Source organism: Dendronephthya gigantea, unplaced genomic scaffold (assembly GCF_004324835.1).
Source record: "Dendronephthya gigantea isolate DGI-Jeju-01 unplaced genomic scaffold, DenGig_1.0 000014F, whole genome shotgun sequence".
In the NCBI taxonomy this organism is placed as follows: domain Eukaryota; kingdom Metazoa; phylum Cnidaria; class Anthozoa; order Malacalcyonacea; family Nephtheidae; genus Dendronephthya; species Dendronephthya gigantea.
The window spans coordinates 614,804-640,556 of NW_021163024.1; the positions used below are offsets into that span (position 1 = coordinate 614,804).

The 25,753-nt window shown below is 37.3% G+C and overlaps 1 protein-coding gene across 1 annotated transcript; it reads left to right on the forward strand.

Annotated features, from left to right (window-relative positions):
- The first annotated feature begins 8,127 nt into the window (after window positions 1-8,127).
- On the forward strand, window positions 8,128-25,574 carry LOC114519819 (RNA cytidine acetyltransferase-like). Its single transcript, XM_028539997.1, is given in 31 exon segments — window positions 8,128-8,269; window positions 8,810-8,901; window positions 9,856-10,027; window positions 10,370-10,492; window positions 11,447-11,508; window positions 12,007-12,121; window positions 13,096-13,203; window positions 13,647-13,780; window positions 14,100-14,193; window positions 14,593-14,691; window positions 15,404-15,540; window positions 16,750-17,031; window positions 17,488-17,584; window positions 18,562-18,678; window positions 18,872-18,973; window positions 19,177-19,234; window positions 19,237-19,250; window positions 19,576-19,698; window positions 20,035-20,168; window positions 20,334-20,382; window positions 20,461-20,557; window positions 21,034-21,141; window positions 21,758-21,871; window positions 22,296-22,351; window positions 22,476-22,526; window positions 22,863-22,931; window positions 23,023-23,121; window positions 23,656-23,729; window positions 24,011-24,091; window positions 24,182-24,209; window positions 25,006-25,574. Coding segments are annotated over 31 exon segments (3,063 nt in total). The 5' UTR covers window positions 8,128-8,161; the 3' UTR covers window positions 25,072-25,574.
- Window positions 25,575-25,753: the final 179 nt, after the last annotated feature.

Consider the following 25,753-nt stretch of genomic DNA (forward strand, 5'->3'; position numbering starts at 1 on the left):
TCCCTTGACTTGGGTCGATCTTGGCTTGTGATGTAATCTGTTGGCTTTCGATAATTTCTCCATATACTCTTTCTCTTGCCTGAGCTTTCGCTATTTCTGTCTCTATCTTTAAATCCTCAACCGCTATATCCAGAGCTTGTTTGCGCTTGAGTAACGATTTTTGTGCTTGCAACTCAGCCAACTTCACCCTTTCCCTTGTGCGAGATGATATCGATGATGCAATAGACGTACCCGAGGCAGAGCCCTTACGTGACTTAACAGACTTAGAACGGCTTGAACTTTTCCTTTCAGCATTTGTATCTAATTCGTCAGATAACCTTTGTTCCGAGAGGACAATCCACTGTTGAACTTGTTGACGAAAATCAAGGAACGACTTTTTCTTACCCTCATAACGCTGTATTTCACGCTCTTGTAACTCCTCTGACGATAATAACTTAATATATTCCTGATATATTTGTTGGTAATTCATGAATAATATATCAATATCCTCAACTGCAGTTTTCACTAGATGCAAATTGTTCTCATCTGTCATCAACCGCGTAATATCTGTTCGCTTTCGAGTGACTGCTGCTAAACTTGATGTTTGCATACTTTTATAGCGATCACAGTTGTATTCATGTCCTTTTTCCGTTTGTCTTCTACAACGAACTCCTTCATTGCTTTCGTCACCTTTTTCGCTAGATTGCTCATGTACAGAGCCCGAGTCACTTGCATTTACGTTGGCGTTATCCATCTGATTACCAATCCGTACAACAACAAAACTTTTGAACTAATGTAACGGCAGACGTCCGTAAACCACGCTTGCTGTCACAGGATAAGAGACATTGATGTTGATACGCGTAGGACCATAGAAAAAACTGTTAAAACTCCCGGTTTACATTTGATATTTTATTTAACAGGTTTTCTTACACGCCTCGATTACGTTGATACGTTGAACGAAGCTACGTTGATACGGTTCAAAACTATAAACAAATTACATAAACAGTACAGAACAAACTCGATAAAATAAAGCATGCAATAATACATCACGACTTACGTTGTGTCTCCTCTACGTTATACCGTGTCCGATTTGCGTTGTCCTTAAACTTTAACGCTTTGGTTATACTCCGGTTTGTATTAAGCAAGAAGAAAAGGCTCGCAAGTAACACGCCTTAAATACTATTTGCATAACCAATGAACTGTAAAGGCAGCAAGGCGCATTTACACAGAGCTCTGATTTTGCACCACGTGACCACCACTCGAGCATGTGAAATGTGTCCGTGGTGTGACGCGCGTCTCAGTGTGACTAAGCTTTTACTTTGAGGGCACGTGCAATGTTTGAAGAGAAACATTAACAAAATTCATAATGATATGATTGTCGAATTCTCTCAACAACAGAGGTTAGTATGTGTGATCACGGAAACAGCGGAGTAAGATTAACTTAGTCTTCGGTTAATACACCCATATTTTTCAATACCACAGCTTATATATTACACAGAACGCTATTTCAAGGCTCTTGATATAAACTTAAATCGTTTAACGGTCTGCTTCTCCAATTGATGGGGAAATATCTGTTTAAACCTGTTCCATAATTGAAGTTTTAGCTGCTGCATAATAAATATAACCATTTAGCTAACATAAGTCATAACATATAAAGTCGTTTAATAGCAAGGTATTAGCTTGTACAGAGAATTTACTTTGGCAAGTCTGGTTAAAGAAATTCATTCTGTAATATCTTACAACGTATTGATAGAATTGAAGAACTTGATTCGTTCTGCAATATTATTGATAGAATTTGCAAGCTATATGCTTAACAGTCTATATATTGCTTATTGCTTTAAATGCAGTCTGAACATATTATCAGTCAACATTTGACTAAAACCTAACACAATTTTCGGATCTAGCAATTTATGGCCTCTAAAAAGCATTTTGCTGGGCTTTAATATTTATACTTTTAAAATAACATTAAAATATAAACTATTTCTAATAGCGAAATGTAAACAAGCCAGGAATATCATAAGTTTAGATCCTCGGCTTTCCATCTTATCTATCGTTTTATCTTATATTGCATCGAAACTGGCTATTTTGCGCTCGATGTTCGCTCTTCAGAAACATGCTGTTTATTTCATTATATGACTCATGGCCGCGTGCAGACGTGCCATTTTGTACTCCGCTAGTCCGAGCCAAAATTTGGCAAATTCGTTATTAAATTTTACAAATGATGATCCTGTGAGTATATGTGGATTCAACAGCGCTCAGAAGCAAACAGAATCGTCCTTAAAATCAATTGGTTTAGCTTGGTCGGGTGATTTTATATCATTGAAGCATTTCGTAGCCGAGTATATTTAAAGCTAAATGGTACCATGCAGGAGGCGACAAAAAGGTTTTCAAAACTAAAGATGCTATCATTATATGGAGAAAGAATAAGAACCTTATCACGATCGAAGGCCGCGAAGGCAGAGGTATTGAGGAGGGACACTTGCAAATATATTTGTAATCTCTCGAGCGAATCGCCTGATGCTCCGATATCGATGGAAATTCAAGATCTCAACACGGTCAGTTCTTGAATCTTGAATCAATTCAAGCACTCTCTGACATGGTTATAAACATGGGCAGTGTTGCCTCGCAAATTTAGGGAATTTTCCGACGTCTTACTCCGCATTTCCAATAATGGGTCCATAAAATGCATTCTACCAACATCAAGAATGTCTCAGCCGGCTGTAAGCACCAACAAAATCAGTTATTTAACTCCCTAAAAAAAATTTTAAAAATAGTCAAGAGAAACACATGTGTGATCATAAGCCCCGTTAGTCTCATTCTTTGTTTGAACACTGAGGACTCGAGGTTATTATAGCCAAGATATTATTGTTTAGTCTAAGCATCAACATTAAACTTTTGTTTACTTTGTTGGTTAAACCACGTTTACATTAACTCCTTTTCAAAGACTTTAAGTTTGTTTAAGGTTAATTAACGTGTTTTACTGCAACCGTCTCCGTCCTCACAAATCCTGCTCTTTATTATTTTAGTCGTATGTCATCAAATAGTGACTGGGTAAAATGGCAGAAAATGGGACAATTGATACGCCAGCAAGTCTGGAGTCCATTAAAACCGAAGCTGAGATAATAACTGAAGAGTGTGAGGCTATTTTTGTACGGAGAAACCCGGAGAGATTCCCTGGAGAAGGAGAAAAGTTTTTCACGAACTTTATGGAAAAAGTAATAAAAGACGTTTATCCGAATGATTGGAAATGTGTCAAACAAAGTTTTAATCATATCTTAATAGTGAAATGTGATCAGTCAAATCTGTATGAAAGTCAGTCACATGGTCTTTTTGTAGTATCCAAGTATAACAGTTTTACTTCTTCTGACAATTCGTCCACCAAAACAGTCGGGGCAGCAGCAGCAGCAGCAAGCGTGGATCCCTGTGACTGCCTCAAATTTAACTCGATATTGAGAGACCATCTGAATTTAACGAGCCATGACGAGTGGATAGTGTTTGAGAAATGTCGCGGCATCACTTATGTATCTATGACCGATGAGAAAAGCAATATCCGTGTCAAAGATTTTGACAAACTTAAAACTCTTGTCAGACAACATATAAAGCTACATAATATTGTAAGTCAGGAGGAGTTCTATAACGAAGTGAACGAGGTAGTTTTCCAAAAGCGTCGAATATTAAAAGAGCTGAATACTTTGGTTCTTAGACTCTGTAGATCTGTTGAAGTTTTAGAAGATGGTCAGAATTCAGCAACTAACGGCGAAGGAGCTTCCGCAGCTGCAAATCACAAGCAGAATTCTAAGAAAGAAGCCACGTGGCAGTCAAACCGTAAGTTCAATTCCTCTTCGGACCTTACTACAGTGCATCGTAACACGAATGACTACTTTAAATTGGGAGGAGCTTCGACGCTATGTCGGTCGTCAAATACCAGCGAGAGCTCTGAGAAATATCCCCAACGATATTGAGTTTTTCCAAGAATTGGAGAATCGAGAGATGATCCGGGTTGGTAATACGGAGTACATCAGAAATGGGCTTTATGATATTGGACGTGTTGATCTCGTACACCTGCTGGACTGTATTCAAGAAGGTGACTATAGCTTACTGCAGCCTGATGTTACTAGCCAAATCTCAGAACAGACAAGCCGTCGCGAGGGTACTAGTGGCAATGCAGAGTCCAGATCCATCACTCGTGAAGTGCCAAATTTGACCGTGGATGGAGAAAGTGGTACTACCGCTGACCAGAATGTATTGTGGCCATCTGAAGCTAATGGAACATCAACTTCAAGTCAAGATACTACTTTACAAAGAAGGTACCGTAATGTACCCCAACGTACCGCAACACCACCAGCTTATCCTGTTCAAGAGGACACTGAATCGATTTCCTCAAATGGCGCTCATCAGCCTGCTCCGGAAGCTGGGACGAGTGGATCCGAGGAAGGTACCCAGGTACAAACCTCCGCCAATCAATCAAACGAGGGGATTACATCTGCCCAAACAACAGATACCAGCAATGCATCCAACCAGGGAACAGGTTCCGAGGATTAAACTCCCCAGAGTGTAATTCCTGAAGAAAGAGATGTGCAGAGTACAAGTCCCTCGGAGGAAAATACCCGTAGTGTAAACGAAGAGGATATCAGAGCATGGATGCAGAATAGAGATTATTCTTGCGACCATTTTGATCGATATTGCACTGTTCAGTTTGCATGTTGTGATCGTTTCTGGCCTTGTCATCGTTGTCATAACTCCCAGAGTCAGTGTGCTGAAAGAAAGCTCAGATCTCGTGATATAAAGAAAGTGAAATGTCGTCGTTGTGGTAAAATACAAGATTTTCCTAAAGAGTCGCCAAATTGTGTTCAGTGTAACTTGAAGTTTGCCGAGTATTTCTGCCCCATTTGTCAGAGTCTGACTGGAACACAGTATCATCCATTTCATTGTGAGAAATGTGGAATTTGTAGGTATGTTGACAAAACGTTTTAACACCACAAAAAGTTGTTTAATCTCTAATTTCATTGCTTTGGCAATCTCGTTAGTTTGAACATTTATTTCAATGAAATTTCAGCAATTTTGGAGGTAGAAAATAGTTCATTCTGCCAGACGCAAGCCTTAACTTCAGATATAGCAAATGCCGACCTGATTGCCGAGCAATCGTCTGGTCACGACAGCTTAAAATTTTGACACGTAGCGTTTGCAGGAAAGCACGTCCCTCTGAGCCAAATGGCTATATCTATCTGTTGGATTGTAAGTTTCAAGTGTGAGAATTTCTTTCTTGACCCTAACCGTGGTTCCATGTTAACTACGTTTCCGCGTGGTCGTACGTGCTATAGATAACGCCATGTTTTTTTCTGGAGGGGGGGGGGGAGTTTAAACTTTAGTCTGGTATTTGAGAAAAATGTTTACTGAACCCCCCCTCCTCTTCGTAAAACTATAGGCCTGGTAGTACTGAACCCCCCCCCTTCTTAAACTATAGGCCTGGTAGTGCGCCTATGGTTTGCGTTTAAGTGCCGTAAGATATTCTTTTTTTCTTTATTAGAGTGCACGGTGATCGTTCATTCCACTGCGATGTCTGCGGTTTGTGTCTTGATGTTAACCTGCGTGGAAATCATAGATGTCGAGAAGGCTCTGCTCATGACGAGTGTTGCATTTGTTATGAAGTAGGTTCTGCGCTATCAATTGTTTGTTATATTATACGCGTTTTGATTGGTTGAGAGCTATGATCTATATATACGGTCTTTGACTTTAGCGATATTGAGATTTCTGAGAAAAGTGATTGCGTCGAAAGTGACGCTGGGTAATTACCGTAGACTGTTGGTGGCATCTTTGACGGTCGGTAGCATTATTCAAAATAGCTACTAATACACGTTTGACTTTTACTCAAAACCATTAGGTGGCTTATCTGTACAACCCCGGTCAGGGATATAGTGGTTATTAAAGTAGGCACACTGTCAAATATCAGGGCATACTGAGTTTAGGTTACTTAAGGATTTTTCAATTCGCATCTTTCCCAATTTTTTCTGTTTTTAATTTTTGTTGAATTATACACCATCTCAACTCCAACACAATACTATTTATTTAGTTATAGTTACAGGGTTATATCTGGCCCAGGTTTTTCAGCTAGGTATTTGTCTCAGAATAACTTTCCCCGTCCCTTATAGGCCTGGTTCTCATATGTCGCTATTCATCGGCGATGTCTATTGTCGGTGATTATTGATGTATAAAATGCTTTGTCTATCGAATAAAAAAATTACTTCATTGGTTAAAATTTTTACTGGCAATAGTTCGTAGAACATCACCGATGAATTACGACATATGAGAACCAGGCTTTAACGAAACGATGCTACCGACCATGAAAAATGGCCCCGATCCTCGGAATCAAAAAGCGTCTTGGCTCCTCCTTCCCATGTACCCCCACACCATGTTTCACCAACACCACAACTAAAATGCAAATATCTATTCTTTTTCTGGTGATTTTTTTATTTCGAGAAATTTCACCTACTTTCATGATTTCCACCCGAAATTAAGACCCTTCAACACTTAGCAATAATCCTACGTCGAGTGAAGTGTCTTGGAATCTTAACTGAATGACTTACCTCGCCTATTTTTATTTTAGGATACATTCACTGGGTGTCAGATATTGCCGTGTTCGCACAGGATCCATAAGGAGTGTGCTTCTCGAATGGTGCAAAGCGGAATGTATGTACTTTCCTACTTTTGTTTTTTTAACTTGAAACAAATAAACATTCGTAAGGCACAGTCGTAATATTTCAAAAAGGCATGTTTTCACCCGCTATTTTTGATGGATTGTTTATTCTGGGGGACCGGTTGTACGAATGCGGTACATTTTCGCACATGTGATGAACAGTTTAAATCTGATATGCTATATAGCTATATTTGTTGTTGTATTTGTAATAATATTTTTGTATTTGTGTCGAAAAACTTTTAGTTTTTCCCCCTGCATGATAAATATGTACTCTTGCTCTTTTTTTTACAACCAGCCCGTGATGTATAAGTGCCACAATTATTGTACCTTGTTGACAAGGGTAAAATTTTGATAATATGTAACCAAATGCACTTCTGTTTCAGAACGCAATGCCCGTTGTGTCGGCAAAGTTTTGGAAAAATTAAAACAGACAAGAGTAAGAAGTAACGGAGTTACAAAATGATTGATGTCGTTATAGGATTTTTACTACATTTAAGCTGGCTAAAAAGACTTCGCCATTTCTACCTCAAAGCTCCCTGAAACCATAGTTACTATTTCTACATGAAAGATTGCTGAAAAGACTTTGCTATTTCTACATCAAAGCTTGCTGAAAGGCTTTGCTATTTCTACATCAAAGCTTGCTATTGAGATTAACTTTAGTATTAACGTTTTTTTTGCAATTGTTCGATATATTGACATAATTGTTTTGTTGCTGGCCATTTTAGTGATTGATTTATGTTTAATAACAGCGATTTTTGTATGAAAAAGAAACTGAGAAATCCTTTTGCTTCTTCAATGCTTCTTTAGTGATATTTAATTTCTATATTAGTCTAGTATTTTTGGCAAACATTGGATGCTTATCTTGGTAAAATATGCCCACCTATAAACTTTAGGGACTGTAGAAGCATTTCAATTGCAAAGACAGCCATGGTTATGCACCACAGAGCTACTAGCACTTTCTGGCGACAAGTTTTGGTAGGGCGCAAGTCCTCTAAGGGTTATAGAAAATTATTTTATTTCTTTTACTTTGCGTTTAAAGTTCATATCACATTAGTATTAGCATCTATTATAGTATGTTGTCACTGTTTGTTTGTTTTTAATGATGTAGAGTTCAAAAATTGGTTCTACCTCGGCAACCGGGCCAGCCCGCTTGGAGCGTTTATATGAAAATATTTTCATCCGGCTAAGCGAGATCTCGCCTCTTTTGAGCGGGGTCTTTTTATTTTCGAGCGGGGAATTTTTATTAGGAAATGTAATCGTAGCGAGATCTCGCTAGCCGGCTGTCTCACTAAGCGCGGCAGCCCGGCTTCCATTCAACAGCCCCTAAATGGTGTTTTCTGTGGAGTTTCAATCCAGTTTTATTAGAGTTCAGTGGTCATGCAGCCATTATATTCGTATAAGATGAAGTCCAAGATAGGTATTCATTTCGTTATCTTCTAGCGCGAGCAGTGTTCGGACCTTTGGTTTGGATAAAATAAGTTTTAAAAAATGGTTTTGAAAAAAATCGACAACAGAATTCGAGTTTTGATCGAGAATGGCGTTCAGTTGCGACACCGTTCTTTGGTTTTTATTGTTGGGGACAAAGGCAGGGATCAAGTAAGGCGATTGTTTGTTTTTTGAATGTGAGGTTTGTGAGTTGTGAGCACGTTTGCATTTCTGCACTCGTCCGTCACTCCGTCTCGTTACTCGTGGTCAACAAATTATATTTGAACAAGATATTCCCTTTTCCTCATTCTTAATATTTTATTGTCCATTAACTCCGACAGCTAGAGCATGAAATACTCTTGTTGAAAAAAGCCATTTGGTATAAAACAAATGCTTTATACTGATCACATTGTATCATAATTTATAATGCTTGATCACTGTCACTGATGGCTTATCATCGACATCGTAACATAGGATTTTTATTAAATTGGGTTTAAACTGATATTTTTAAACATGTTAGCAACTGAAATGTGTTATGAAATTATTGAAATATATAACAACTGCCTAAAATGGTTGGTTGACCTGAGGCATGTTTCCTAAATGATGGACTATTGTATTGTAGCCTTTTACTTTTCCGTTTTACTTAACCACAAAGTCAATGGTATTTTGCACCACCTTTGCATCTTTCAAACCAGAAGTTATGTTCTGTAGGTTGTTATTCTGCATCACATGCTATCAAAAGCAACCATCAAGGCAAGACCAACTGTTCTATGGTGTTATAAAAAGGAGCTTGGGTTTAGCAGGTAATTTGTAAAATAATATAATCAACAATGCTCTAGGCTAGTGTTCATTCAGGTAGTGCTAATAAGACAATATTTCATGTGTGGAGATTTGAAATTTATACCAAACTTCTTCAGTTGATTGGGTCAAATTTAATTAATTGCTCAAATTGCTCATGAATATCTGTCAACATTGTTGATTTTATTAATCATTTTCCTCTCAGTCTCAGTACAGTACCTTAGAAGTGGTAGGATTGACATAATCAGCTCATCGTCAGAGAGGGTGCAGGAGGGTTGCAAATTTGGATATAAAGTCAAATTTGGCAGATTATGTATGAAAATGATTACCCAACTAATTTAGTGTATTTGGAAGTTTAGAGTCTTTGAGGCTCCAACAATCTACTAATCATCTTATTTTTTGTAATATTTTTAACAAACATGCAAATCTAATATCTTTCACAGTAAATGCATGCATGTAGGGTACCTCAACACCGCAGAAATTGGTGTTTAAGACGTTTCAACCCGAAAATCTAATCGCTGGTTCACAATTGTGCATTTCTGTATCGCCCTATCAAAGAGAAACCTTTTGAATATCTTAAAAAAGTTCAATTTTTCTTCTGAATACGCATTCTGCAATCTTTTGACAGCTCATCATACACATCTGACCGCTGTGAAATGGCCATTTTGAGGCTTAAAGTATACACAAGGTTATTAATTCAGACGATTCGTTTTTACCGTGAGCAAGCTTCAAATCTTTTGTGCAAGACATATTTTCTTGAATATTTATAAATCTTTTTCCTCACCAAGTTTGAAGTCTAAGTATCGAGAATTGCGGCTCAGCCTATACCAATTTCCGCGGTGTCGGGTACCTCAACCCACACCTGCCAACTGGCCTCCCCCCTTCCAGGTGATCCAACCTTTGTTAATCACTGAAAAGGTTAAAGGTATATTTCTGACATTCTGTTCCATTTTTAACAGTCACAGAAAGAAGAGAATGAAACAACTGCAAAAGAAAATAAAAAGTGGAACATTAGACTTGAACAAAGATGATCCATTTGAGTTGTTTATATCATCAACTAACATCAGATATTGTTATTATAATGAAACACATAAAATACTTGGAAATACATATGGCATGTGCATATTACAGGTAAGTCTTGCACTGACGTATATAGAACAAATATAGAACTTCTGCATTTTACGACGCAGGGAAGGCTACTTCATATCATATATGTTCAAATCGGCCTTCATAGAATTGTCCCCCAACGCGGACCCAATGTCTTTAACGTCGTATACCTTGTTAAATTGATACAATTGATAAAATAATTACAACAACTGTTTACCACTTATTTTAAAGTGTGTTTTACTCGTCGTTTCTGTCCTACACATATGCTTAATGATTGATGTCGCTATATGTTCACGTTGTTGATTTGGTATAAGATGAGTGTGAAGGCTGAAAACTCAATTTAGTATCTTGTTATTTTCATCCTAGGATTTTGAAGCTCTCACTCCCAATCTCCTCGCCAGAACAGTCGAGACAGTTGAAGGTGGTGGAATAATTGTCGTTTTATTGCGAACAATGACGTCATTGAAACAACTTTATACAATGACTATGGTGAGTGTTTCCATCCTTGCGAGAAAGAGGTTTTTATTGTTCAAGTTCCGTTTCATAATTAACAATTATTCGCCGAAGGCCAGGTGATTATCGGGGAGTATTCACTGAGACGATGTCGAGGGGAATATAAACAGCACGTTTTATTATTTTTGCACAAGTGAATTGACACAAGAACTGCATTTGTTCGCTTATCTCTTTGTAAAAAACGTCCGCAAAACGGCTACCCGCTATTTTGCGCTATTTCGGTTTGGTTATATGAGGTGAATATAACAGCATAATACGTAAAATTTGACCAATCAGAATGTAGGATTTGTTATATTCACTTGTGCAAAAATACTAATTTTTAATATTCATCAATGATCTGTTGCTGCTAAAAAGTGATTTACAGCGATTAGCCCCTGCTTGTGCTCTTTTTTATGTCATAAAACAGCTGAAAACTTTCAACCTGCAGTTTATAACAGCATTAAGCAATGTTGTGCTGCCAATATTGTTTACGCTTGTCAACAACATGTTTGAACAACGATTTGAACAATATTGTTGAAAATGAATTGAATGTAAGGATTTAAAACTGGTTTTTGTAGCGTGAAGACATGAACGTCAACGACAACGTGAAAATGGCAATTAAATTACATGGCATGTCCATATATAGGCGCATCACGCCATATATTCGCCATTTTGAGGTCAACGACGTCCTCGTGCTAAATCTGCTTGTTGTTAAAAGTTGATGGCAACTGTGGACAATGCAGGTCTCAACGTATTGTTGATCGTTTTTAGTTTTGCAGCTGTCCATATTGAATCCTAGATACGATAATTCGAGGTGTATATTCATATGTTCATGTTAACATTTCATAAAAACAATCGTTTTTCTAATGATAGGTGTATTTCCCAAGTAGAAAATTGAGATTAAAACAGTGAGCCTAATAAACTAACTGGATGTATCTTCCCTCTTATCAGGACGTTCATGCTCGTTACAGAACTGAGTCTCATCAAGATGTTGTTGGACGTTTTAATGAAAGGTAATTTAGCTACAATATACTTTGCTGAGGAAGCATTGGTTAATAATTGCGATTAAAACCCTCCACAGTCCACTGCCGCATTACACTCGTATAACAGCCATCCAATCTTGCCGATGGTAAAAAACCCGAGGAGTGTTGTCATTACCTCTCAGGTTTAAACTGCGGAGTATACTAGCTATATTTGGCTCATTTCACCAACGATCCACAGGAATCTAAAAACATGATCTTATGTTCTACATGTCCAACCTGATCTTATGTTTTACAATGTTCGATAAATTGAGTTGTGTATGATTCCATTCGAAATTAGCTGAGACCCTTTAAAAAAAACCTTTAGAATCCACCTACATCTAGTGAAGTGCCGCAAAATCGTAACTGATTTACCGAATATCCAACTTGATCCTATGTTCCACAGTCAAATAATTCAAGAATTCAACTTCAAGAATTCCACAATTGAAAAATTTTCTTTCTTTCACACCCCCCTGGCTGTTTCTTTCTCAGGTTTATTCTATCATTGAGTTCATGTAAGCAATGTATGGTTATCGATGATCGTCTCAATGTTCTACCAATCTCATCTCAAACATTAAAGATAACACCACTAACACCAGTGACAAAGGTATTTTTAATAATACTTATAGTAGCGGGAAACTCGATTACGGGGGGGGCCAGTAGCAACCTGTCTCGTTCGACTTCGTGTTGTTATTAGTCCTTTAAATGTGTTTTCGTTTTGTCTTCTGTGTTGTATCATTGTCAAGGCCCGTTGTAATTGGCGTAAGCTGTAGCGGATACCCTGCCATGTAATTGTATATCATTTGTGCTTATTATTGTACTGTAAATGTGTGTATCCGGCAAAGCATAATAAATAATAAATAAATAAAAATACATGGTATGACTTTGAATTGTATAGCGAAAAAAATTCCGGCTGATGTTGTTTGAACAAAAAGCAGTGTCAATCATATATTTTGCAGCCAGAGATTAAGGGGCTCATCTATACCCTAGCTCCCACTTCCCAACCTCGTATCCAGAGTCTTTTCTCCGTGCTCAGACACTGGGATCAAAGTCTGAGCACGGTGAAAAGGCCCTTCCCACTCTCCTGCTCTGATTGGTCCTATGCATTGTTGTTGGTACATACCTTTTTAATTGTCTATTGGCTAACAGTGAAATAATATTTCAATCACGTAATCATTAAAGTTCTGTTCACGGGATTTGAACCCACATATTAAGTTCACATATTGAGTTCTCAACGCGGTTTTGAATTTCTCGTAAATAAATTGTCCTGTATCATGTTTCTCTGTTGATGACACAATCTTGCGACACCGAGACAGACGTAAAGCACTGCCGAGTGCAGATATACTATATCATAATGTTTCAGTGCTTATTTCACGAGAATATTTCGTGCGCTTTTGAATGCGGATTTGAACTATGGCTCTTACCAATGGACTGGAATGGTAAAATTGGTGGAGCGTCAGTTTTGTTTAAAGCCATGCGACATTCCTGCATGTGGACAAAGCAGTGTTGTGAAATGAAGAAACTGTATATCAAGTTTCCCTTATCGTTGGCTAATAATTCAAATGTGTTCATTTTGTAAAGGAAGAATCAGTGAGTCCAAACGATGTTGAACTTCGAGAGTTAAAGTCGTCCCTGGAAGATACTCCACCTGTTGGTGTTATCGTCAACTGTTGCAAGACTCTTGATCAGGTAAAGTGATATTACTTAAGCTGCGAATGATTTGACCGTCGCGAGACTATTGTTGTCTGGTTATAGACAGACATCTGAGTAGGGAAGGGCTGCAGGTGCCAGCAATAAACTAAATTTTCATATTTTATTTAATTTCGCTCAAAGTGATGTATAGTAAAAGATATGGGCTAGAGGCCTGCTGGATATCACAAGGCTTTTGACTTTCATAAAAAATTAAACACGATATAGGCAGATATAGGTCATCTTGAAGTATTTAAAACTGCAAATTTTTTTTAAAAATATAGTGAATTCTGTACTGTGTATAATTTGTATTACGTGCGGGAAGAAACGTTTTCAAAAAATCTAAACCTGTGTTCTTACTGGGTATGTTGCATGAATAGGCCAAGCACATAATGTGTAAGTTTGTTCTGTAATCTAATAAACGCGGTAATTTCCTCTCTCAGGCAAAAGCTGTGCTAAAGTTTATCGAAGCAATCTCTGAGAAGACGTTGAGGACAACTGTGGCTTTGACTGCTGCACGAGGTCGAGGAAAGTCAGCCGCATTAGGTCTGGCGATGGCTGCTGCAATTGCGTTTGGGTGAGCTTTTAAATTATGTCATTTCATTTTACTTCAACCGAATACTATCTTAGATATTGTAAGCAACTTCAGAAAGAGCAGTTGTATCATTTTTGTATGTCTCCATGCAAGGATACACACAACGCAGCATCTCTTTCCATTTCACAAATCTCTTAATTGTATTTCAACCCTGCTCCTTTTTTGTTCAAAATATGCGGATACAATACAACCCTTTACACCAGACTAATCCTTAGAGGTCACTGAATCTTCATTTGGATGGAATTGAAGCCCTCCGCTGTTTGTTTTACATCTACAGCACTGTATAACTTTACTTATATAGATATTCCAATATATTTGTAACTTCGCCAAGTCCAGAGAATCTTCACACATTGTTCGAGTTTGTGTTTAAAGGATTTGATGCCCTGGATTACCAGGTATTGTATTTTGATAGATGTGAACGAGTAATTAGTTACGAATGCTCTGATGTATAGGAGCTCTTATTTCAGCATCAGTAACCAATTCACTCGTTCACATCTATCAAAAGAAGAAAATCGCACATAACATCGCAGCAAAAATCTCAAGTGTAAACAGGCCGAAAAGTAAAAAATTTGTACGAAAACAGGTCAAAACTTTACACATATATTACATTTACACATTTCTTATTTTTTTAAAAAACTTCAAAATTTGCATATTTTGGTAAAATTTCGTTTTATATGCGATGTTATAGTATTTTTTCTCTAAAATAATTGTTGAGTTCCAAGCCCTCTAATTGGTAGCCTAAAATTCATGTGTTTTGACGATTGATGGTTTCGAGTATTTTTTTCTTCGCCAAGGAACATTTGGATTATGAACTGGTTCAGTCGACAAACCCGGAGTTTAACAAAGCCGTGGTTCGTGTGAATGTTTTCAGGGAGCACAGACAGACTATACAGGTGAGAATATTTTACTCACATGGGTCTAGTTAAGGAGCTATGCGGGACCGCGCTTTTGCTGTGGGACCTTATCTACTGTATGTCTACGTACGAAATTTCGAGGCTGGTTAATAATATACACTTTTATGCTCCCGAGGGAATAGTTAATTTTGTTTTCCCAAGAGTCTGAATGTTCGTCTCGGGAAACATAAATGACTACGAATGAACCAGGCCATCACATTTAAAATACACAGCACCTATATAACAAGTGCCATGATTGTCATCATACTAATGTGATTGGTATAAATAATCATGCGATTGCGAGTACAATTCGGAATCAACAGTACGAGCGATGCTTGAAAATTTGGCAGAAATTGGACAAGCCGCCGGGGGATTTAGCAAAATTTTCAAACATAACGAGTACTATTAATCCCTAATCATACGAGCAACATCACATGCTTATTTGTTTATTAATATTAGCATGATAAAATATACGATTTTCGAAACGCTTTGTCGAGATCTTTTAGGATATGATTTTCAATGCATGCCAGGCTTCTATTCATTACTTTTGTCATTATTTTGGTTTACTGTTCTGCCCTTTTGTAATTCCTCCAGGACTGTTAAGTATTGTATTCAAAAGACTTTTCGACATTTTTTTATTTTGACAAAATCATCATATTATTTGACATATTGTCTATGAGAACATTATTAAGTTTAATTTATCTATTTTCAGTACATCCATCCAGGTGATGCCCAGAAGCTCGGTCAGGCTGAGTTAGTGGTAGTTGATGAGGCAGCCGCTATTCCATTACCGCTGGTCAAGAGTTTACTGGGACCGTATCTTGTATTTCTCTCGTCGACCATTAATGGGTAATTAAAGTCCATATTATATCTCAAGCGTGAATTATCCAATCAGAAATTTTTATTCGTATCACATGATAATGCAATGGCGTTCCATCGAGTTTCCTCACATGACAGTATAAAAGTCAATACCCGCATTTGCTGTGAGGCGCGCGAACAATATCTAACATTACAGCTGGTAAAATGCCATTTTGCTGAAGATAACCATTTCTAAGCCAAATGTAAACATACTGTACAAGGCGCCCGGCAGAGTGAGTAGTCAGTAGGCAGTTAAACAAAGAGGCCGGCCTGTCATCTGTTTTAGATTTCGGCAGCGTTGGGATAATAGGGAGCTTTAGCAGCGAGAACGATTACGAGATTCGTCATTCTCGCGCGTTGTTTGCCAACGCCATCAGCCAAATCTTGCAGTCGTTCGACTTTCAAGTACGAAATTTGCCAAAAAAAATTCGTACTCGAAACCTCGGCGATTACGAGTTTTTGCTGAAGGCGTAAGCAACAACGCGCGAAAATGACGAATCTCGTACTCGTAGTCACTGCTAAAGCTCCTTTTTAGAGACCTTAAGAGTTAAAATACACCAAATCTACGACGCGGACGTGAAGTAATACTGTCGTTATTTCCATAGTTTCACAACTGGAATAAAAATTATAGACTTTGCTCTTTTTGTGAACAAAGTCAGAGGCGTATTGAAAGCAGCATGTAAAACAGATTAAAACTAGGTTCCTAACACTAGCGGCTGTCTTCATGTCACGTCCGGGTCGTAGATTTTGTGCGGTATCTTAAGGTCCCTAATGTTGTTCTGAGAATGATTGAACTCATTGAGCAAACCCATTCACGTATTAAAATTCCTTGTCGCCATTTTGAAAAATACTCGCAAAAATCACGTAATCTTCCCCGAGAAATTAATCACCTAATTTGAAATTTTCTGACTTCAAAACATTCAAGAGTAAAAACTATAGTTCATAGTTGGTTTTCCACAACAGGTTGTCCACCGAATAATTATGCGACTTACACTTACACTAAGAGGTCATTTTTACAATGTTGAATCAATTTGGAATCCACAACGAGTTTTCCTTTACGAATCAACCGATCATTTTATTCAACAAGACGGAAAAGGTCACTTGACTCCTTGGTGCTAGTCGCGTATTAATGAACTTGGCAGGGCTGTATGTACAGTACGTTTACATTTTGCAATCAATTTATTGTTTCTGTTAAATCAGATACGAGGGGACTGGTCGATCACTGTCATTGAAGTTAATAAGTCAGCTGCGTGTCCAAAGTTCAGGCTTGGGTACGAGAACAACGAGTGAATCTAAGAACAGCAATGATACCAACACTGGAAGTTCAGCGAGCCGTATTTTATCAGAAGTATCTTTGAATGAGTCAATTCGTTATTCACCTGGAGATGCTGTGGAAGACTGGTTGAATCACTTGCTGTGTCTTGATGCTACGATTGTACCAAAGTTTTCATCTGGCTGCCCTCTGCCTGATGCCTGTGATCTGTATCCTTTCATTCCCAGGGCAAAACCGGAGGCCTCGTTTTTTTGCTTATTTCTTATTTATTTGTCAAAATGAAAGTTCTTGTTTCATGCATGCATGTGTTGATGAAAGAAAGTTTTGTTTATTAGAAAATAGTTCGTGAGAGCAAAACGTGAAATTCATTTCGCTTTACTCTATTCTAAGTTGGAAAAACAATAAAGTTGTTACGTTGTTACCGAAAAGGTTTGGCGCTATAGAAGTTACTGTATATCATTAAAGGCGGTTTTAAATTGAAAATGATAATCTTATCGCGTAATTATCGAAAGGGTTTTTTGATTATACAATGAAGTAAATTTAATACATGCCTCGTCATATATTCTACTGTATTTGGTATTCTACGCTTCATCCCAGTATTTGATAAAGGCGAATACATTATCCTCTTCAATAATTGAATGTTTCTTTAACAACTATTATCTCAGATATTACGTAAACAGAGATACGCTTTTCTCATATCATAAAGCTTCAGAAGTGTTTCTTCAGAGAATTATGTCACTTTATGTATCTTCGCATTATAAGGTAAGGAAGAATATTGTAGCCACAGCATTTCTCACAATTTTATTGTAGATTTCAACAATTGGATTATAGCAGTTTCTTGTACCGTTGCAATAAACTCATGCTGTTCTGGGTAAAGCATGATGAAATAAACAATAGCGGCGTACTGTACACGAATTAAGGAAATTGAGGCTACCTTTGGCGGGAATCGTACTGCGGTAGTGCTATAATACAGTAATCGTGATAGTGGGGCTGTTGTAGATTTGTTCAACAAGAACATAAATGAATAATTGATTTCTTACCTGCCCCCAGGTACAGACCATTTTGTGGCATGTATCTGAAGGTAGGTTAAAAATCTTTTATCGTCTTTCAAAATACTGCCAATAATTGCCAGTCAAGAACGGCAACTTGGTAACGTCCAATTTGACCATTTTTTGCTGCAAATGGATCGGGAGAATCAATGAAAAACATAAGATTATCTTTATCATGGTGTGGTTTAAAGATGCTTGGTTTGGTTTATGATGTGGCGTGTATTCCAAATGAAGCAAAATATTTGTGCTTGTTATCATCATGGTTTCGGATAAATAGAGAGTCAGGGATATTTCATTATGTGATGTATCCGAAGACAAGACAATACATGGACAATACAGTGATCAGTATATCATGTATGGACCGTCGAGCAGGCGGCGGGGTGGTCAAGCTCGCCCCCCTACATTTTCCTGAAAAAGATTCCGTCTGGTGTTGTGAAATTAACGTTATGTTTCATTTTAAACCCTGTCATCATGTGTATTTCAGAATGATGATTGCGTATAGTTTTGTCTATATCTGAGCCCAGTCTAAATGTCAATCGTGCGCCTTAAGGCTAGTTTCTAATTCAAATTTTGCCTCCCGTAGACGAAAAATGATCTGTATTATTCAAAAGCAAAACATTTTACCAGCAGAATGTTTCGTCTTCTACATGTTTAATGGTTTTAAGATGTTGTATTTATTCCTTATGATAGAACACACCGAATGATCTTCAGTTGTTATCAGATGCTCCGGCTCATCATATTTTCTGCTTGCTTGGTCCTGTTGATCCTGCAAAGAAAACATTACCTGAAGTATTCTGTGTCATACAAGTAGGTATATTACTATAAATATATTACACATAATATTTACAACTTGGGTCGACTGTGGTCTTATGGAACTGTCAAACAATCTGCAAAATATTCATCTCAAAATAGGCAAGAAAGTAGATGAAACTGGTCTGACAGAGTTACCAAACAAGTGCATGACAGATTTTTTAACTACATGTATCTGGTTCGTTTGTAGGTATGTTTGGAAGGTGAAATATCCAAATCTTCAATAATGAACAGTTTAGCGCGTGGTAAAAGAGCATCTGGGGACTTGATACCATGGACCATATCTCAGCAGGTATTTTATATTCCTTTGTTATGTGAACTTTTCTCTGTCGAAGATGCATGGATGTTTTTTGTAGCTAGAGTATAAATTATAGAGAGAAGAATCTGCAGGGCTGGGGTGGGGTTCTCCCTATCGCGTCTCTCAGTTTATATTCATTTAGAAGCCTAACGAACCTATGAAAAGAAACCAAGTGAAACGATTTTTTATCATTTTAGTTTAATGATTACGAGTTTCCCAGTTTGTCTGGTGGAAGAATAGTTCGCATCGCCACTCACCTGACTACCAGGGGGTAAGTAGTCGCCTCTAAATTACCATCACTAGTTTTACAACTTCTATTCTTGTTTTTGGTTCCGTACGGAAGTTTGGCGATTTGAGGCAATATTCTGCTTCAAAAATTTCCAGCAAATTAATATTTAGTCTGCGAACAGGTTGGGCTTTTAGACGGGTAGAGTAAACCTCTCGACACGTAGCGAAATAAAGAATTTCTAAACGTCTCGTATCCTTGACGGGTAAACACAAAACAGATTAATGAATCGAAACAAAAGTGAGCGTCTCGGAAAACAGTTATAATCCTCCATCATTTCCTTTCTAATATATTTCTCATGTATTTTAAGATGGGTTATGGTAAACGAGCTTTACAGTTATTAATTCAATACTACGAAGGCAAGATAGCTGACCTTTCAGAGAGCACTGTTCAACCAACAGATCAAGAAATTCAGCCAACTGATTTAAACGAGGTTATTCATGCATGTTTTAACATTTTTAAATTGGGGCGACTAAATGGGTTTGAAATTACTCATTCAACTACCGCACTCCATGTACTTACGGCGTGTGTATGTTTTTCTTTTTACACGTTTATGTCATTAGATATTGAAGTGTGTAAATAACGAACCATGATGTAAATCTTTTCTCGCTATTTTTATAGCCGAATTGATGGAAAACAAACCTAAATTGTCATTAAAATAAATTCAAATTGACCATTTTCTATTGTTGAGAAATGCTAGGATGTTGAGAAAAACGATTGTAGCATTTGATCAGCTGTGAAATGTGCAATTTTTGTGTAATTTTGTTAGTCTGGTGATCTACTTAAAGAAACTATCGGTCCTCGCTATAATCTGCCGCCATTGTTATTAAAATTGAATGAACGCTGTGCAGAAAGGCTGGATTATCTTGGTGTGTCGTATGGATTGACTAATGATCTTTTGCGGTAGGCCTTGTGCTTCCAGTTTATTGAAGTTAACACCAGGTTACATGATTACATCATACATAGTGAAAATTGTAAAACATGGCTTTTGACACATTGACACTTCACTGTTTCCTTTTTTATTAAGATAATCGTTGTATAAACCTCTGAGATTTTGATTATCTTTAGATTTTGGAAAAAGTCATCTTTCGTTCCAGTTTACATAAGACAGACTGCTGTGAGTAATTTCATTTAGTGTTTTGTGAAGAAACTCACTTTGCAATTTTAGGACTAACCATTAGTTTTTTTCATCTAGAACGAACTGACAGGTGAACATTCCTGCATTATGTTACGAGATCTTCATCACGTTGATGAAAATGGCACCTCGGGATGGTTACTTGCGTTTTGGACTGGTTAGTTACTAAAAGCTGGGCTAATTTATTGTATATTATAGTTTCAATCATGCATGTTCAAATGCAATTTTTTTTTAACATTATCTATTTGGTTCATAATCAGATTCATCGGTCATTTTTAACAGAAATATATTACTATCGGATGTTTCTTAGCTCTGTCAATGTCCAAAATATTTCGAAGCCTTTATTGATTTTGAAGTTCGTAAATATTTTAGGAATTGAAAAGTTTACAACTGAAGTTTATGAAAGTTTGGCATTTGTTTGGCTATATTTGTGTCTGCAACCAATCAGAGTCGTGTTTGTTAATTCCATATATATAGTCTTGAACATCGCTAGAAACTTTTATCGAATCTTTAGGCAACACTAAAATTATATGAAGTAGACTGTAAAACAAAGTCTTCAGCTGGTATGAAAGTTTAAGCAGACGAGTGTTCCACCAAAATAATTTTAAAAATAACGTGTTCTTGACTTGCTAGATTTTCGACGACGATTCTTGTCCTTGCTGTCGTTTCAATTTGGTTTATTTTCCGCGACTCTGGCGCTAAGTGTGCTACAAAACAAAGTCTTTGTTGGTAGTAATCAAGGTACGTCATGTGGTACAAATATATAAATTATAAATGTAGATAGACCGGAAAACTACATGTTAAAATGACTGTGTAACAAGTCAAGTTTACTCTTGTTTGAAAAAGAGATATGGAAAGTGCAACTGCATCAAATTTGACCCCCTCTTCATCATTATATTATGTATTCTCTATTAGGGTCGTTCACAGAGGAACATAAACAATATAGAAGTATTCAATATTTGCTCCTTTATTCCTCGCTCACCACTTCTCTCCCTTCTATCTCCCCTTCTCTCTCTCTATCGTCCCTCCTCTCTCTTCTATCTTCCTCCTCTTTCTCTATCGTCCCTCCTCTCTCCTATCTCCCCTTCTCTCTTTCTATCTCCCCTCCTCTCTCTGCTATTTCTCCTCCTTTCTCTTCTATCATTCCTCCAAGGCTTTACAAGAGGATGAGAGTAGAGAGAGTCTTCTCTCATCTATAATAATATTCTTGTATGTTTGCATGGTGACAGTCGATATGTAATTTAGCTTGTAGCTACACCACGTAAGTATCTAATACTGCAAAGCTTTCGGTCCGTTAACCCGGGCCTTCATCAGTGCAATTGATGGATAATTGGGTCTTGTTCTTTTTTTGCCGAAGGTTTAACGCAATCAGAATTGTACAGCGTATTAACAAAGTACGATATTAAAAGACTTGATATGTACTCAAAAAACTTGGTTGACTATCATCTAATCACTGACCTACTCCCTGCAGGTATGTTATTGTTTTTCTCAGCTTCTCGCTTCTTTTCTTTTACTAACAGCGGCCATGGAAGATCCTGAAGTGGGGGGTGGTCGTGTTGACAGACCGTCAAAACAGTCCATGGAAAATAAACTGATAATGCAGAACACGAATATATATGAATATTATACCTCCAGTCTTAAGTATCTTCCGGGCCCCTGACTAATGTGGCTAGTATAGCTAACTGTAGTAGTTAGATGTTATTTCCTAGACAATATCTCGAGCACCACCGCTTTTAAAGAGTGACAATCTCCGATTAAATTCAAATATACTATTTTTCAGTTTCGTTTTTGCCCGTTTCGAGAGTAGGTGCAGTTTAAACAGTGTAAATATCTTTTGAAACGTGCTTTACTTATTTTACTCATTAATACCTTGAATGTTTTGTGGGGTTTTTCAGTATCCCGACTGTTTTTCTTGCAAAAGACGAACTTCCATTTGTCTGGTGTGCAAAGCGTGAGTTTGGTATTTTGTTAGACTTAAATCGGGTATATTATATATACATGGGGTCTATAGAAATGTCTTCGTTATAAATTGCTTAAATATTTGTTCTCTGATTTTGTTGCATTACTTTTGCCAGGCGATACTCATGGGAATAGGTCTGCAACACAAGACTATGGAAGACTTTGAGGTATAATTCTGATTCCATAAATGATATAGCGATGCTAACGTAATAACATCGCCTACGAAGGGAGTACTATCGATAGTTTATTTCATCATAACGGCGCTATATTCAATATTCAACATATAGACATTCGATATGGTGTACATATAACGCTCATATAACGAGTTGATAAATACTTGCAATAGACTTCTTCTTCGTACACTGTGGTTGCATATAGAAGAGTAGAAAACAAACGCAGGAAAAAGCATTTTCTAGGCGATTTTTAGCGGTTGCAACAGTTTGCGATGACATTCATTTGATGATAAAATATTTTCCCAAATAACCTAATAATTTGTTTTCTAGAAAGAGCTACAGTTGCCTGTCAGTCAACTTCTGGGTTTGTTTAGTAGAGTTATCAGAAAAGTCGTCAAGGTTAGAAAACACTGCTCTACTTCATTTTTTTAATAAATCGCACACAATCAAATAAAAAAATACGTAAACATATAAAATACTCTTACTCCAGAATTTTAACGAGATCCTTGAGTCAGCAGTTGAGAGCGAAATGTCGAAGGAAAAGGAAATAATCATGGAACCATTGGCTAAAGATCTCAATGAAGAACTGGTATGCTAAAGTAGAGTCTTTGCTAAACTATAAGCTACAATTAAATCTAGCCATTGTTATTTCGAAACCGAACTAGTATAAGAAGGTTCGTAAAGAATTTGCACGTATATTCTAGTGCACTTCAAAATCGTCGATTAAGATTGCTCGACACACGCACAGTTCATAGTTTTGCTATCACTGGTCTAATAATACACTGGATATACACTGACTATACATATCGAAAACATAGTAGGAATTAATGCAGCTTCAGAAATCCTGAACGGAGAACCCCTTTATATGTTGTCATGCTCACTTTGTAGACACAGATGTAAAACACGACACACTGAATCAGGTCTTAGTTAACTGTGGTGCAGCTCCTAAGGGGAAAATACTTTTTACAATATGCTGTCATTTCACAAGACTGCCCTTGCACTTGTTTGCTGCAGAAATTATACGTTATACGTTAATTGGAATATATGTATGGAACAATATATACTTATTACTTGATCGGTTAAAACAATCCGAGATATTTTCAATTTTGAACTTCATTTACAGGAAGAAATTGCTGAAGAAATAAAGGAAAAACAAAAAGAGAAAACAGAAATGTTAAAATCAATGGATTTAAGCCAGTACGTTTGCAGTTACTTATATATTCATTTCACACTTTTTCCAGTGTGAACTCCAATTTTTGAGGGATTTTCAACCGTCTCTGGAGTGATTTTTTGCCTAAAGACTAAAGAGTTTACCAGAAAAAAGTCCATTGGCAAATATGAGGGGGGGGGGGGTGCTAAAATGAGAGGGCAGATCTTGGCTTAACATATTAGAAACTGGGAAAAGATCCAAACAGCAAACTGCAAGTTTTTGACTCGTAAAAAACGTTCGCTTTACCGTTTCTTTTTATTTGAATAAGGTATGCAATTGCTGGTAAAGACAATGACTGGAATGAAGCTCTGAAGGGCAAAGGACCATCTCAAATGATCAGTATTGCAAGGTATTCATTTCTTTAACTAGTTGTTGATGAAAATATGCTTTTCCTTTCCTTATAGTCCGCATTGATTAACTTTTGCTTTTGATTTTTAAGTGACAAGCCAGAAAAGCGAAAATCGTTGGTAAGCACCTCTCCCAATAATATTGTGTTGCTCTTATATTATTATAGTGCATTGCCGGCTAGATCATATAATATGCATGGGCAACCACATTGCATGGTTGTTATATTGAAGACACGCGTATAAAAACGCACACGTTTTTATGTGATGATGACAGTGTTCGCATGCACTGCTTGTTCCAAATTGCTGTAACAGCAAGTCCGATGGCAGACTTTTACAAGTTTGTTTTGACAAAATCTGACACAGTTATGAGACAACAACTCATGGCTACAACCTCGGCAACACAAGATTGTGACAGTATTTTTAGATCATGTTTGTTTCAGACTTGTAACAAGTCTGATGACTCAACAACATTCGTTGCTGTGACTTATGTGGACAGGCTGTCCCATACTTGTTGGCAGGGGTGGATCCAGCACTAGTGCACAAATTTGCATTACAAAACAGAGTGGTTATTTTTAGCAGTTTTCTTGTGTCATGCTATTAGTGCACTAGTGCTGGATCAAATTAGTGCACTAGTGCTGGATCCACCCCTGCTTGTTGGCAGCTTGGGACAACAATGTTAACAGAACGTGTTTACAGCTTGTTTGCAGATTATAGTTAGACGATGTGATTTTTTACGTGTGTAGGTGAAACTGCGTGCATGTACAATTCAATACATGTCGTTCAATATATTTTTTAAGTTGACCTCTTTTGCATGGATCGATGTAAATACCTTATACCTATATAGTTGATGACACGATTTTATCCCACCAGGATCGTATATTGTATAGTTCAATCGCGATGTTTGCATTTTTTACAGGCTTTAGAAGAATCTACTAGTTCTAAAAAGAAACGGAAAAAACAGAAAAAGGTTAGGACAGGATAAGTTTGAGGGAATGACTGGTGTCTATATGTGGGGAGGTTTCCGTGATGTCTGATAACGTTTGTTTGGGTGAAGACAAAACAAGCAAACCTTCACCATCACCTTCAAGTCATCAGGATTGACGTAAAGAAGACATGTAAAATACGATATGTCGTCGTGAAACTGATGGAACCAATTTGTGTGATAGCAAATTTGCGAATTCTGTAGTGTCTGTAACGGTTATTTATTTGTTGCATAAGCTACTTCTACATAAGTTTGAAGTTCGTGCATGTAAAAGCTGGCGATCGTCATCGAGATGGATGTATTTCCTGAATACGTGGACTTGAACGCAGGACAAACTACATGTTTGTAATTCTCTCTGTAACACGCTTATACACGTGTGCAGTCACTCAGTTAAACTCTTCTGCAATTTCTATGTGAGACAAGATGAATGGAAAATAAAAGATAAGTGAAAATAAGAGATGTGGAAAATAAAAATCAGCGATCTCCTTCGCCTTGGGCGTGGAGCAAACGTGTTTTCTCCATTAATTAGCTTTATTAATTTTATTATTAGCTTTATTATTAGTTTTTATTAATTTATTAATTAGCTCGACGTCGCTAGTCAATTATTTTGCTTGAATTAAGCTAGTGGAAATTAATTATGCTGCCAGGACTTTGAAGTACTCATACAAACGTTTCAATTGTG